Genomic DNA, 14,131 nt, shown 5'->3' on the forward strand with positions numbered 1-14,131 from the left:
CCAACTACTTCTCCACTGAAAACCATGTCTTAACAGCATACTCTCCTGACATTCAAGAGTTATTTGATGGAGAGACCTGGACAGACTTAGTAACTGTGCTGGTTTTGGCTGGGGTAGAAGTAATTTTCTTCACAGTGGCTAGTATGGAGCTACATTTTGGATTTGTACTGGACACAGGGTTGATAATATAAAGACGTTTTTATTGCTGAGCAGGGCTTACATAGAGCCAAGACCTTTTCTGCTTTTCACACTGTCATGCTGGCGAGGGTGCTGGAGGTGCACGGGAGGCTGGGAGGAGATACAGCCAGGACAAGTCACCCAAATTGACTAAAAGGATATTCCAGACCATATGACATCCTCCTCAGTGGGAGGAAGGAGGAGTAAGTGGAGGGGACATTCAGAGTGATGACATTTGTGTCCCAAGTAACCAGTGCGTGTAATGGGGCCCTGCCCTCCTGGAGATGGATAAGCATCTTCACTGCCCTTGGGAATCAGTGAACTAGTTCCTTGTCCTTCTTTGTGTGTGGCTTTTATGGTCACTATTAAACTGTCTTTATCTCAACACACAAGTTCTCACTCTTACCCTTCTAATTCTCTCCCCAGTCCTGGTGGTAGGAGAGTGAGCAAGTGGCTGTGAGGGGCTTGGGTGCTGTTTGGGGTTACACCATGACAGTAACTTAATATCACTTCCATACTCTCATCTACCAGTACCTAGATCACACTGCTTGGTGGGATTTTTTGTTATTGTTTTTAAGTTGACCCTTCTCTGTGGTCCTCAGGTCGCTCCGGTTCTTGCCCCAAATAGAAAAAACTGCTCAAGGTTCATTGACCATGCTGTCATCTGAACTGAATATTACACCATATGTTTCTGATATATATATATATATATATATATATATCTGATTTGTTGCATCTAGCCCTCAGCTCCCACTACAAAAATTTGCTAGGCCATTCATCTTCTTTCTCAGAAATTACTAGAGAATGTAACAAAGAGAAACACTGTAAATAGCATATACCTTGAGAAATGAAAGATTTTGTCCGAATGAAGGAACGACCCTTCTTCACAGCTGCTTTTGTCTTCTCAAGTCCATCTTTGGTACCTTCTCTAGCAGCTCTCATAAGCTTTTGCATCTGTAATATAAAAAATACAGTCTACATGTTCAGTGAATAACAGGAAAACATTTGAGCCTGCACACTTTTAGGCTATCAATACCATCCAAAGTCAAATGAATATATAAGTAGAGAGAACCATGAAAGCTCAGAGCCAAGCTCCGGTATTTCAAAACGAAATAAAAACAGAGACAAGGACTTACTTCATGACAATATTGTATGCAAGTCTGAAAGAACAGAAATGCCTAAGAACCTTTCTGCATTCAAACAGAAACCTTAAATAGTCTCAAATGTTACCTTACTGAACAAATACCTACTACTCACAGGTCATTAATGCCAGAGGTCTTGTCCATCTTTCAGTGTCCCAATAACTCTTCCAAAGTATTTCTGACCTAAAGATAATCTCCTAGACTCAGTTATATATTAACTATATTCTTAAACAAACACTGTTTTGAAGGAAAAAGTTACAACTAATAACTTCATTCATTGAACAAATACACCGGTTTAATTAAGAATTCCATAAATCTTACAGTACACTACTACAGCAAAATGAAATTTCATGGAACAACAACAACAACAACAAAACAACAAAACAAAACAAAAAAACCCCAAAAAAACAAAACAAAAAAACCAACATCAACAAAAAACCCAAAAAACAACACAACCAAAAAAAAAAAACCAAATAAATTCTGCTTTGCTGGAAAATGTTTATTAAAATATCCTGCTTTGTACTTCTTCCTTCCCAAAATGCCACCACAACAAAAAATCCCCACTAGTGTCAGAACACAAACAAAGCTGTCTTGCTGCAATCAGGCAACTTCTGGGTTTGAGACTGAAGCTTTTAGCAAAAACCTAGTCTTTTCATACTGGCTCCATTCAGAATGGAGAGCAGGGAGATTCCCAATTTCATCCTGTGTGGCTGCAGAGCTAGGGCTAGGCTAGCCCTATGGAGCCAAGTTCTCAGAGAGGCACCAGGGTTGTTGTATACCTGGCTCACACTCTGGGATAAGGGCACCAGTCAGCAGGGAAAGACAATGCCCAGTCTCATTTTCTGAGGTTGTTAACATTAAAAGTAAGCATGAGAAAAGGTCTTTGGCCAAGTATTTTTAAGAGTATAGCAATATTATAGTCTTTAATTTAAGACTGCACAATAAAAATTCAGCTCATTCAGAATTCATTTTATACAAATTATTGTCTACTTTCTCAAGCTATTAATAAAAGACAACATTGTCTGTGTTGGAAAAGCAATTATTTAAATGTAACTAGTTACAAAAATCAACTACACTACCTTCAGCTCATGTTTTTGCTTTAGTTGCTGAATCTCTACTGCTCCCACAGTGTTTGACATCAAATCTTTCATCTTTTTTTCATAATGCTCCTTTAAACGCATTAGGTCATGAGAAAGCTACAGTGTATAAAAAGACACAATCTTTTCATAAAACCATAGTGAAAACTTCATGCTAAAGCACTCACATAAATCATGCACATTGCCCCAGCTATCTACTGACACAAAGACAACTAAGGGAAAACTATCACTGAGGGAAGCTCCAGTCTGAGGAAGGGATCAGCACTCCTGGGCACTGCTGAACTCTGCCAGGTGCTTTTCTGTAAAGACAAGGGCAAAGCCACTTCAACTAAGGTAACTATATTGTTATAATATATTAATTGTATTGTGCCTATCTCTTAAAAACTACATGGAAACAATACATCAGCTTTAATCATAAGCATTATTCACTGGACACAAAGCCTAGTCTGTATTTCAGACTATCCTTCAAAACAGTGAATCAGAAGAAAACTCAAGAGACTGAAGAACCTGTGTAGATTGCTGGCACCTGAGAATATGGAAATTGACAGGCAATGAGTCAGGTAAGGAGACACTAACAGGATTCATATTCTTGCAGTTTCCACATGCATCATAACCTCATTGTATGAACTTTGGTGTAATCATCTCGTACATGAATATATTCATTTGCAAGGCAAGGAAACTATCACAAAGAAATGCTCTGGAATATTAATTACCATTTGTTAAACATTTTGACAAAGGTAGATAAAAGAGGTTAAAATGCAACCAGGAAAGAAAAAAAAAGAGGAAAATATTTGGTGTGCCCTATAATAGAAGTCCAGTGGAAAACCCCTCAGCTTGATATTATTTGGCAAGAGATCAAAGCCTCAGGAAAGAGAAGGCCTACTGAGTTGGAAACAAAGCAGCAGGCCCAGCCCATAGCTCCACTAGGCTGGGTCAGGATGCAATTACCTCTAACATGATGATTCTGGCATTACAGCAGTATAATGAAAATAGCATCTGGTCCACAGACAAAAAATATTTAACAGCACAAAAACCTTCGCTTCTTAGGGAATAAATAGAATAATAAGAATCATAATGAGAAGGTGGCTTTGAGGGAAGTCATACTAGCACTTAAAATTAAAAATCCCACCTCCAACCATGCTATACTTTTCAACTAACACTAAAATTATAAGTAGGGCAAGCCCCTTACAGGCTCTGAAAGGCTACAGAAGGTGATGTGCTGGGAATAAACTGCAATATCCATCACAAGACCTGAGGAAAACTGAGAGGTAGTGCAAGGAACGGATACAGAGAAAATGTACATAAAGAAGAGTAGTGTCTGCCTGTGTTGAAGTGCCAGTGCAGTGAGGACTGGGGTTGTTTTTTTGGTTTTTTTTGTTGTTTTCTTGGTTGTTTGTTGCAGGGTTTTTTCAGCAGTCCTAAAGTTTCTTTCCTCATTCTGCCAAAACACTTCCCTAATTTCCTGATTTCTCCATCTCCCAACAACCCATCCAGGTGCAGGAGCCTCTCTGACTTTTCCACCCACCAGCTTTAGTGTTCCTCACCTCCTCACATCCATCCTCACAAGGCAATCCCCAAAACCTTTTGTCACAGGCATGAAAAAGCCATCTGCAGAGCAGTACCCAAGGGCACACCCCTTCTTCTCTCATCACTCCTGAGTCTCTTGCTCAGACACTCTGTGCCTGATCCTGGTATGATCACATTCAACCACTGCCAACAGTTTTCCATAACAGATCAAAGTATACTTTTAAGAGCTCCCAAAAAATGGCTTTAAACCTTGCTTTGTTCACATATGTAAATAGATTCTATGGCCAAAGCTGAAGTTAGGGATAACAAGAGAAGATTTAAAAAAATTAAAATAATAAGCCAGCAGCCAAGTTAAGGCTTACACACTTACATGCAAAGCAGTTTCTTAGTCTCTTCCAAGGTATTTAAAACAAACAAAAAAATCAAGCTCAGTTTTTTCAGTCTTGTTAAAAAACTCCCAAACAAACAGCTGCAACAGCTCAAGATCGTTCTAGTCAGAACAAAACCAAGACAAAAACAGAGGATGAGCACTCAGCTTACAAAGTGCAGATTTGGGTGGGCTCAAGTCTTGCAGTTAATTGCTCACTCCCTGATTTCCAAAGGATGGGCAGCAAGGATGGAGGTGAGGGGAGAGCAGAAAACATACACTGGAGGGAAACACAGACAGCAAGGCTTTTATTCTCAAGTTAAGAAACCTGCAAAATGAAAATAAGGGTCCCATGAAATAACTCTCTGCAACCCTGCACATTCCAGCCACGGGGTGCTGAGGCAGCTCACAACACACAGATGCCAAGTGGCTCTTGGGGCTTGCCCCTAGTCAGCACACACTGGGGAGCCTCTCACAGAAAGGGTGCACAAGGGCAGGAGAGGAGCCAAGGCGACGACAAGGCAAGAGCCCAGGACCTGTCTCCCTGTGCAATGGGACAGATGCAGTGAGGACAGGCACCAGTGTCACCTGTGCCTTCCTGCCTCCCGCAGAACAGATGGAGCCAAAGGTACCAGGCTTGAGAAGTGTCACAGATGGATCATTTTAATCATGACACCTCTCTTCTCTCCCAATAGGTAGAATTCTCTTTGATTACAAAAATCATTTACTTTCAGACGTTTTTAAGCTCAGTCACTTTCAAACAAGCAAACTGATGCAGATCTAAGACAGCTAGGGAACAGTGGCAGAGTTTTCTGACTTTTGAGCACCTAAAGATCCCAAACCTTCAATTCTTTTCAGGCTTCTCCCCGTTTATTCTTCACATTATTTTCCACATTTATTTACCACTTACACCAATCCAGAAACTGCAAAAGAAGAGAAGGTGAGGAACTTCCCATAAGCAAAAATAATCTCATTTTTAATTTTATTTTAATCCAATTTGAGTTTTTTTCTTTTTTGTAAGAAGCTTCTGTTTAACATTTTCATCTCTTCCCTGTTACATTTTGTTATGTACTGTCACTTCCACACTGATTCATGTATCCTTTAAAAAGGTGTTGTTGGCATTTGAAACTGAATTGAGGATAAAAAGAAATACAGGTGAGAAAATAAAGGGTTGGAAACCAGGATAACCTCAATGACTGAGCAGCACTGCAGAATACATACATGTCTCTTGTGGTTGCCTCGCAAAAAGGAGCTGGGAATTCCATTTTTACACTCAGAATCACTCTGTTCTTCATAGCTTTCAAACTCACTTGAACTCCACCCATATTCCAGTGAGCTGTTTCCACCATCATCACCATTTTCAACATCATCATAAATCATTTCCTCTGCAAGAGTTAAACCAAAATTTAAAAAGCTACACTGAAGTGTATGTTTGTTCAAACACCAAAAAAATTGTCCAGGATATGCTATAAAGAATTGTACAGACTTTTGTATGCACATTAAAAATTCTGAATTAAATCCAATATTCAAACAGCCACAGTAGATTGTCTGTGTTGAAACAGAGTACTAAAAAAGGACAGTGTTATGGTACACACCATGAACCTTTTAGAAACATGTGCTACTCAAATGACACTGTTGTGTCCAAATCCCACAGAATTTAGAACTTCAAAGGAAATTTACACTGTAGCTGTGAATGCACATCTGCACTGAGAAGCATCATCCTTCCATCTGTAAGTTTGCCATTTGTCCCTAGGGACATCAGCTAAAATGATAAATGCTAAAACATTACAAGAATCAAATGAAAATGTCAGTACTTCCAGCAGAACAGATCAGACCAAAGTAGCAAGGAAGGTGTTACACAACAGTGTTTTATGACTCATACTTCCAGTCACTCGAAGTCTCCCACACCTGGCAGCTACCTGGCTCATAATTTACTTTAAAAACTAGAAATATTAACCTTTCCAAGACATAACCTTTTCAAATCTATATTGCAAAGGCTGACCAAAGTACCTCCTGTTAAAGACACAGGTCTTTCCATTGGCACAGATGTCAAGAACATAAAACTTACTCAAAATAAAATGGAAAATTTAGAGCCAATTGCTTATCAGGAAACAGGAATGCACTCTACAAGCAGCATCATTTGTCATCACAAGTAGAAAAGTGAGGACACATGTTATGGTACAACACTTCTGCCAGGAATCACTGTTGTCAGAGGTTATGATGCAGAATTTACAACTGTCTCATATTAAATTCAGGAAACAGCAGCTGTGCTTTTAAGATTGAAATTTAATTTAAATAGAGAAAAAATATATACTCAAAAGAAAAGCTGACATGTTTTACACATCCATCTAAACCCTGGAATTTAATATTAACATTAATTAAATTATTTAACACAGAGGATTCTAGTCAAATTTGGAAGATCCAGATTTAAAAAAAAAAAAAATTAAATCCCCATGCATATCAAGACTGTCCTTAAAATATTGTTACCGAAGAAGACATCTTAGTGGTAATCTAGCACAATGAGTAATTTAAAGGATCCACCACAGTAAGTAAAAATAAATCAAGACTTATGCAAGTCTACTCCCGTGCTGTTCACTTTGGGGCAGGATTTACCCCATGACTAGGTGAATTTCTCTTGTCCATGAGCTAATGCAGATTGTCTGACTGAAATTTTTTTGGAATAGTTGCATCTTCCTGACAAAATATACAAATATAAACATCAAGATCATGAATGTATAAAGATGAAACTTCCCTTACTACCTATTTCCTCAGATTCTTTCAATGTCTTTGGGGAAGAAATGAAAATCAAAATTTTAATCGATATCTTGTGGGTTAGGCTAAAGATTCTGACCAATATGCTCAGTAGAGCTTTGCTCCATATCCCACCTAACTCAGCCACCTGGGCCTAGTGTACACGTTTCCTGACTGATCAGCAACAGCACAAAGATGTCCCTGCTCAGAGTAGCACAGTCCCCTGAGGGAACTTCCAGGAATATAAGCATTCAAGTCATGAATGTAACACGGTACTTTCCAATAATAAATGAAAAAAAATTCAGTAGTAATTTGTAGAACACCTGAACACTACTAAGGACAAGAAAGGAAACTGTTACAGCTTTAAAGTAGCAACTGATCTTTAAGAAAATTCACTATACTCAAAAACTGCAAAACAAACCTGAGCAAGAACTCAATGAAATATTCTTCTTGAGCCCTAACTCCATCATCTCCAGTGAAGGTAAAATCTTACTAGTAAATACTTTGAGATCTATTCTGCCCCCTCCAAATGTGGTCACAACCATCAGGAGGGGACCACTTCAAAGCTGAAATAAAACATTTCTGTAGAGTCACAATCAGGATGGTGAACAGCCACTCTGGACCTTCTATCAAGCATTTATATATTGAAGGGGACATTAAAGGAAAGGGCTTTTCTCTATAACCATGACAATGATACATTATCATACATTGCTTAATTATTTAAAACACCCTTTTCCTAACTACCTGGCCTTTTTCAGGGCCCTACAACACCCAACACTGTAATTCTCTAATATGCAGAATACTCAAATATTTGGAACAGTGTCTATAAAACAAAGCAGAATTCAGCTTCTGAGAAGAGCAGTATAGGAGATCTGCTGAGATAGTCCTTTAAGTGTTAGTACAATTCTGAACTTTTTAAGACCTACCAATTATTTACACAATGTTAATTCCATTTACATATATTTTAGGTACTTAACCAATGTATCTGTTTAGTATACATGCACATAATTCCACTTTACATTGCTTTCAACATAATAAAGATCTCAAACCTGGTTCAGAGTCTGAATCTTCTCTTGGCACATCATCATAAATTACCTCATCTGGGTCTAAAACCAAGACAGAAAAAAAAAAAAAAAACAAATGAGAAACTTCCTAAAATGTAAATGAGACCAAGTGTTTAAGAGGCATTTGGACAAAGCTGTTAATAAGACTTTAACTTTTGGTCAGCCCTGAAATGGTCAGGCAATTGAAATGCTATAGGTCCGCTCCAACTGATATATTCTATTCTATTTTAAAGAATTTTGGTTATATTGGCATATATGAATACAACAGAGATATGGCTCACTCTCCACTAGCATTTTGCTTGCAAATCTAATCATTCAAATATTGCAATAATGCACAAAGAAGTGTATGATATTTGTGAAATTTCAGAGTTTTATCTGCATTGCTTATGATGACTTTTGGTAGCCTGAAAATAAAAATCCACTTCAAATGCCACTATTTCTCCCTCCTTCTTACAGAGGTATAGTATGTTCTGTGCTGTTGAAGGCTCCACACTGCCTTAATGAATGACTGTAGAAAAGCTGAAATTGACTTTTGAAAAAGAATCAAAACTAAATAATGTAATGATCAGCATAGTACATTAAGAGGCAGAATGACAATGCAAATTCTTCAGTTGCTTCACAAAATACGTAAGATGAACCTCCAGCCCAGTGGAAACAGCTGCAAACAGGCAGGATAACCTGTCCTCAAACCACACAGTCTCTGTTCTGGTTTAAAATGCAGCTAGCAGCCAAGAATCAACAGCACAGACCAAGACAGTGGCAATTCTTTCCCTTCCACCTCCTCCAAATACTTATATGCCAACTACTGCACAAGAAGAGCAATTTCAAATCTGGTCACAGATCAGACTCTGAACTGGAGCTTATTCCACTGCAAATGCATCGATGGAGCCAAATGACTTCCATAACACATGATTCCACAGACTCCAAAAGGTGGGAAAGTGAATGTTAGCTTTATTCTAAAATGCAATTTTATTACACTGTTGAATGTTCTAACTGGTACATCTTGGTTCTGGAACCTACCTGAAAACACAAAGTAAAAGTGAACTTGGACATTCCCATAAAATCTGCTTGTGCACATAGACACACATACATTGCTGATCAAACTTAAAACTGACCACCTTCTACAGTGGTACTTCAGTGCTCACTTGTACTTACTTTCCATCCACGCTGTATTTGCAGGATCTGCAACCCATTTGGCCAGGGCATCATCCTCTCTCTTGGTCTGGTTATCTTCACTTGAAAAAGAGGCCATAAAATAGAAGAAGTAAAAGTTAACACCACGATATTTTTAAACATCCATGAAAACAAGAAAAGAAATGTATTTCTGTCTTCTAGCTTCCATTCCAAGTCTGCTGATTAGTCAAAAATATTGCTTCAGCATGTAGTTGGGTGATGAATAATCTATTCTAGTTAATAGTCTGACACTTTTAGTCAGAAAATTGAAAACACTTTCTTTACAATCTTAAAAAATACTCTTCTTTTGAGTTAATCTACCAGAACACAGGAAATTCTCTCAGAAACGGTGAAGTGAGAACTTCCTTTCCATGGTAAATAGGACTAAAGACATTCTGGGTTACATCAGGAGCAATCAGGCAAAGCTGTTATCCTCCTCTGCCCTCCTGCCAGTGAGGCTGAACCTGTAGCAGCACGCCCAGTTTTGGCTTCCCAACACTCCCCTGCTAGAGAGCTGTGGAGAAATTGAAGCTACCTCTAGAGAGATGTAGAGAAACTGAAGTCAGGGACTAAAGCACATGGTTTACAAGGAAGGAAGTAAAAGACATGGAGATTATTTAGTCTGGTGAGAAGGATGTTATGGGGTGATCCAAGAGCAGCTACAACTATCCAAAAGAGAACTACAGAGGTGATGGAATCAGAGTTATTTTTTTGTTTGGGTATGTTTTGGGGGTTTTGGGGCCGGTTTTTTTTTAATTCCAGACAAAGGGGGAATGGTCAACAGACTGCCCACTGGAAGATTTGGTTTGGACTTTTGTGGAGGTAGGGGGAAAAAGGGGAAAGGGGAAGGCAGTACAGCAGGGAGGAGTGCTCAGGGAAGCTGCAGCACCTCCATCCTTGGAGGGTTTGAAGGGTCAGCCAGCAAGGCCATGGTTGATCTGATGGAGTATTGGCAGTGGTCCTGCTGAAAGCAGCAGGCTAGACAAAATCTCCAGCAATCTGTTGCAGCTGACATTGCCATCAATCTATAAAAATTCAACCCAATGTCTTCAAAAATGTCATGCACAGTCACACACACATCAGTGCTGATTTTAGTACACAATCAGAATTACAGGACTAAGAAAGTGAAAAAACACAAACCAACAAACATGGAAGTATCACGCAAGGAAAATACTTATCAAATGCAAGCTTTCTTAGGAATTAAGGTTTTACAAATCATTAAAACATGATAAACTGGCAATCACCTATTCTGAGGGTCCTCCAAGTTTACAGAATTATAATGACATTCTTCAGTTGCTGACTGTGTACCTGCCAAGTAGAAAAAAAAAAGAAAAAAAGAAAATGCTTGCAATAACGTCCGTTTGGCTCAAATGGCACATTTTAGCATAAGAAACTGATTTTACAGTTCATTGCTAAAGAATAATCTCATTTTTTGTAAGTTTTATTCTTACACATGTTAAAAAATTTAGAAGTTCCTTCATACCATGTATTTTTGAGAACTAAGTAATTCAAAGACACAGCCATTTGTTAGAAGAGCTGTTAAGAGGAAATTACAATGTCTGATGGATTTAATTCTATCTCTCAAACATATATTCCTCTACAGGTAATAAGGACCACACAAACACTTGCTTTTACTTGACAGTGTTCCTAATGGTGGTAAAAAGCAAGGGCTGGAATAAAGGCTGGAATTATAGAAGAACTGCTGCCTAGCTCAAGAAAAGTATACTCAAAATACAAAAAGGAAAAGGCAGGATATGAGGAGCCTTCTTTTCCTACTGTCTTGACATTAAGCTGTCAACTTTCTCAACTTTGGTTACAAAATGGATCTCTTGTTTCTGTAATAATCCATAGTTATTTCCCTTTCTAGTTTCCTCTTCTGTCTTAAAATTGTACTAGAAGATGGAGAATTCATCAAATCATCAAGGGAAAAATCCCACAGCAACTCTAAATCTACAAGAATTGGAAAATAAACAAACAGAAATGCATATGGAAAAGGCAAAGGGGAGAGGAATTTTGCCAGGATCTAGAAAAAAACAATAAAAGGTATGAAAATAAACCATTTGGCTTGAACACCGAACTCTGGATCTGAAAATTATTTCATTACATTAAAAAGGAATTAGCATTAATCACACTCACCCAGGGTGAGTGCTATACAGGAAAGGTACCTGAGGTTAACCAAGGATTCCCCTTCAAATAAAGTAAGGTGTGTAACTACAGTACCTTCTTCATCTACAGAAACACTGCGTATGATGACAGGACTGGAGTACGCTGGCAGTAGCAAAGGTAAGTTGGATGGCACAGCATATCCACAAGGGACAGGAACAGAATATCCACCAGACAAGCTGGGGCTTGCACATTCATCTTGAGGACTTGGTTCTGGTGATGAGGACGGATCCTTGTCTTGGATTGGGGAAATATTTATGACTGAGTAGGGATTTACTTTGGTTGGAGTGCCTTCTGCAGCAGGTTCTGATGTTTGCAGCTTCTCGCTATTTTCTAAATTATCAGCTCCTTTAGTTGAAAGATTAAACAAAAATGCAAAGTTTTATTTTTCATACCTCTTCAAGCTGCTCTAAAATCTCTTTGCAAGTACGCTAAACACTGACCTGATCTTTACTATACAAGTTGCTTACAACTTATGACTCAAAATTCCCACACAGTAGTGCCAACCTCCCTATTTTACAGATGAGAATTGCAACAAGAGCAAAACAAGATGAGTTACAAAGATGCCTATGGAAAAACAGTAACTTGACTGACATAAGCACATGAGTCAAAACAGTCTTAAATCCTAAAGGTTAAAAGCTGAATTCTAGATGAATTTGAATCTTACAAACACAAACACAAGAAATATTTTAGGGGTAGTGGTGAGGACAAAAAAAGTTTGCTGGAGGGACATTCCTCCAAGAGCTGTCCTGAAAATGCACTGTTAAGAAAGGGAGGAAGAAAATAACTTTAGTTTTCCTCTTTGAAAATGTATTGTTTTCTGTTACACAAAATTCCGAGTATTTTTTGAGACACGCTGAGGTACAGCAGAACCACAGGCCCCTCTGAAGGAAACTGCATCCCAAGTCATGGAATAATTTTAAGCTGTAAGCACAACCTCACAATTAGGGTGAACAAGCAACAGATGCTCAGGGAAAGGTAGTGTTTAAGTTCAGTTTGACAACTGCACAGCACCTGAAGAGTTATCTATCTTTAATTTCCATAAGCACAGTGAATCTGTTTACAAAAGGAAGCTGGATCAAAAATCTAAATCAGCTGTTAGCAAACTGAGAAGAACATAGCAATTTCCAGACTATACCTCAGCACTGGGAACATTTGCATATGTCATAAAAAATGTTTCTATATATAGCATAACTTCTATTTATCAACAAAATTCATACACTCAAACTCCCCTTAGTTTTGCACACAACATCTCCAAGGTCAGCAACCAGCAAATTTAGCCGTGAACCAGCTTATCTCAAGCCATTAATGTGCCTTAAGACCTGCAAGGATATACACTTTTCCTGTAGCATGACACTCAGACTATGTCCAATCCATTGGTTTGGATGTCACACTTGAATGGGAAACATCACAGGAATTACACGTGATGGTCACTTGCCCTGTCAGATCTACCATGACTGTAACTGGAAGGAATATTCAAAACACTTGCAGGGTATTTCCATGTGTGAGAGACTGGATCATGACTCAAAACAAATTGACCATTTTCAGAGGTGCCTGGGTGCTTTGCTGAGGCCAGGTTTGCAAGCCTGCAAAGAGAAGGCAGTGAGTTTTTGGGTGTGTAATGACAAACCTCTGGTCTGCATAAGACAGAGAGGGTGAACTGACCACCACCAGAGGCTACAAACTGGGCTCTGCGACCTGTAAGAGGCAGATCTTGGGGAGACAGGATGATGCCTTTTATCATGCCAAACTGCCTTCCCTTACACACACACCCTCCCAGGGAAGATCACATTCACAGGTAGGTTTACTGACAGAAGAGGCAGCTGCCTTAGAAGAGCACATAAACTGTCAACGACCCCTGAAGTGCCCTCAGACTCATTTCTGACAGCCTCCATCAGAGAACTGCACGTGATCCAAACACAGCCTAAAACTTTGCCTCACAGAGGAGGGGCTTGAGCACTCCCACCTGAACCTGAGAGTGTATTAACTCACCAAACTGTATTTTGTGGGCTTCTCCCCCACCTCTGACAGAGACCTTCAATCATCACTTCAATCAAGTCTCATCACAGATCCATGGGCAGTGACTATGTATCTTCCTACTCCTACCCTTTCTTTCTCTTTCTTCCTTTCTTTTCCTTTATACATTTTATTAAGCAGGTGGTATTTTTATGCTTTGATATTGCCATACTACTATATATAATAATAACAAAAAGGCTACATATATGCTTTCCATTGCAACCAAATTGCTCCAAAATAAACCAAATATGTTTATATCTACAAACATCAATCATTCAGTGCCATTTCACTCTAATCTGCTCCAAGAAATCCATTAAGAAGAACCTGAGTTACCCTCAGGGGCAGGCTTTAACACCACAGAAAACTCCTGTTAAAGTACTTTTATTGCACTGTCAAGAAAAGGCGTCCTAAGATCAGTCTTGACTATTTAGCCCCGTGGAGATACAGACCAACAGGCTGACTTACCTGCAGCACCAGCCTCTTGGTGCTCTATGGAATTCCCAGGAATAGGTGGCACAAGGGCTTGCCTGTCTGCTTCTGGTATCTCATCTCCACTATCAAAGTCAAACTGTTCTCCTTCATCCTCTTCTTCATCATTCGGGCCCGTGGCTTTTGGTTCATGTTCTAGAACTGTGCAGAAAGACACACCTTTGG

At 39.0% G+C, this 14,131-nt stretch overlaps 1 protein-coding gene across 4 annotated transcripts in view; it reads right to left on the minus strand.

The window, feature by feature from the left end:
- ARHGEF10 (Rho guanine nucleotide exchange factor 10) overlaps positions 1-14,131 on the minus strand; it is a 109,686-nt gene that overhangs the window by 67,551 nt on the left and 28,004 nt on the right. For 3 of the 4 annotated variants that reach the window (XM_088162301.1, XM_014869528.2, XM_088162302.1), the window contains 8 exons: positions 13,943-14,107; positions 11,519-11,809; positions 10,543-10,606; positions 9,281-9,360; positions 8,111-8,167; positions 5,532-5,695; positions 2,399-2,515; positions 1,017-1,131 (listed from right to left, as the gene is read on the minus strand). In XM_088162301.1, coding sequence (XP_088018427.1) covers positions 1,017-1,131; positions 2,399-2,515; positions 5,532-5,695; positions 8,111-8,167; positions 9,281-9,360; positions 10,543-10,606; positions 11,519-11,809; positions 13,943-14,107 — 1,053 coding nt within the window. The remainder of the gene's footprint in view (positions 1-1,016; positions 1,132-2,398; positions 2,516-5,531; positions 5,696-8,110; positions 8,168-9,280; positions 9,361-10,542; positions 10,607-11,518; positions 11,810-13,942; positions 14,108-14,131) is intronic. The other variant, XM_088162303.1, reaches the window with a different exon arrangement.

The sequence above is a fragment of the Sturnus vulgaris genome, chromosome 3 (assembly GCF_052056855.1).
Source record: "Sturnus vulgaris isolate bStuVul1 chromosome 3, bStuVul1.hap1, whole genome shotgun sequence".
In the NCBI taxonomy this organism is placed as follows: domain Eukaryota; kingdom Metazoa; phylum Chordata; class Aves; order Passeriformes; family Sturnidae; genus Sturnus; species Sturnus vulgaris.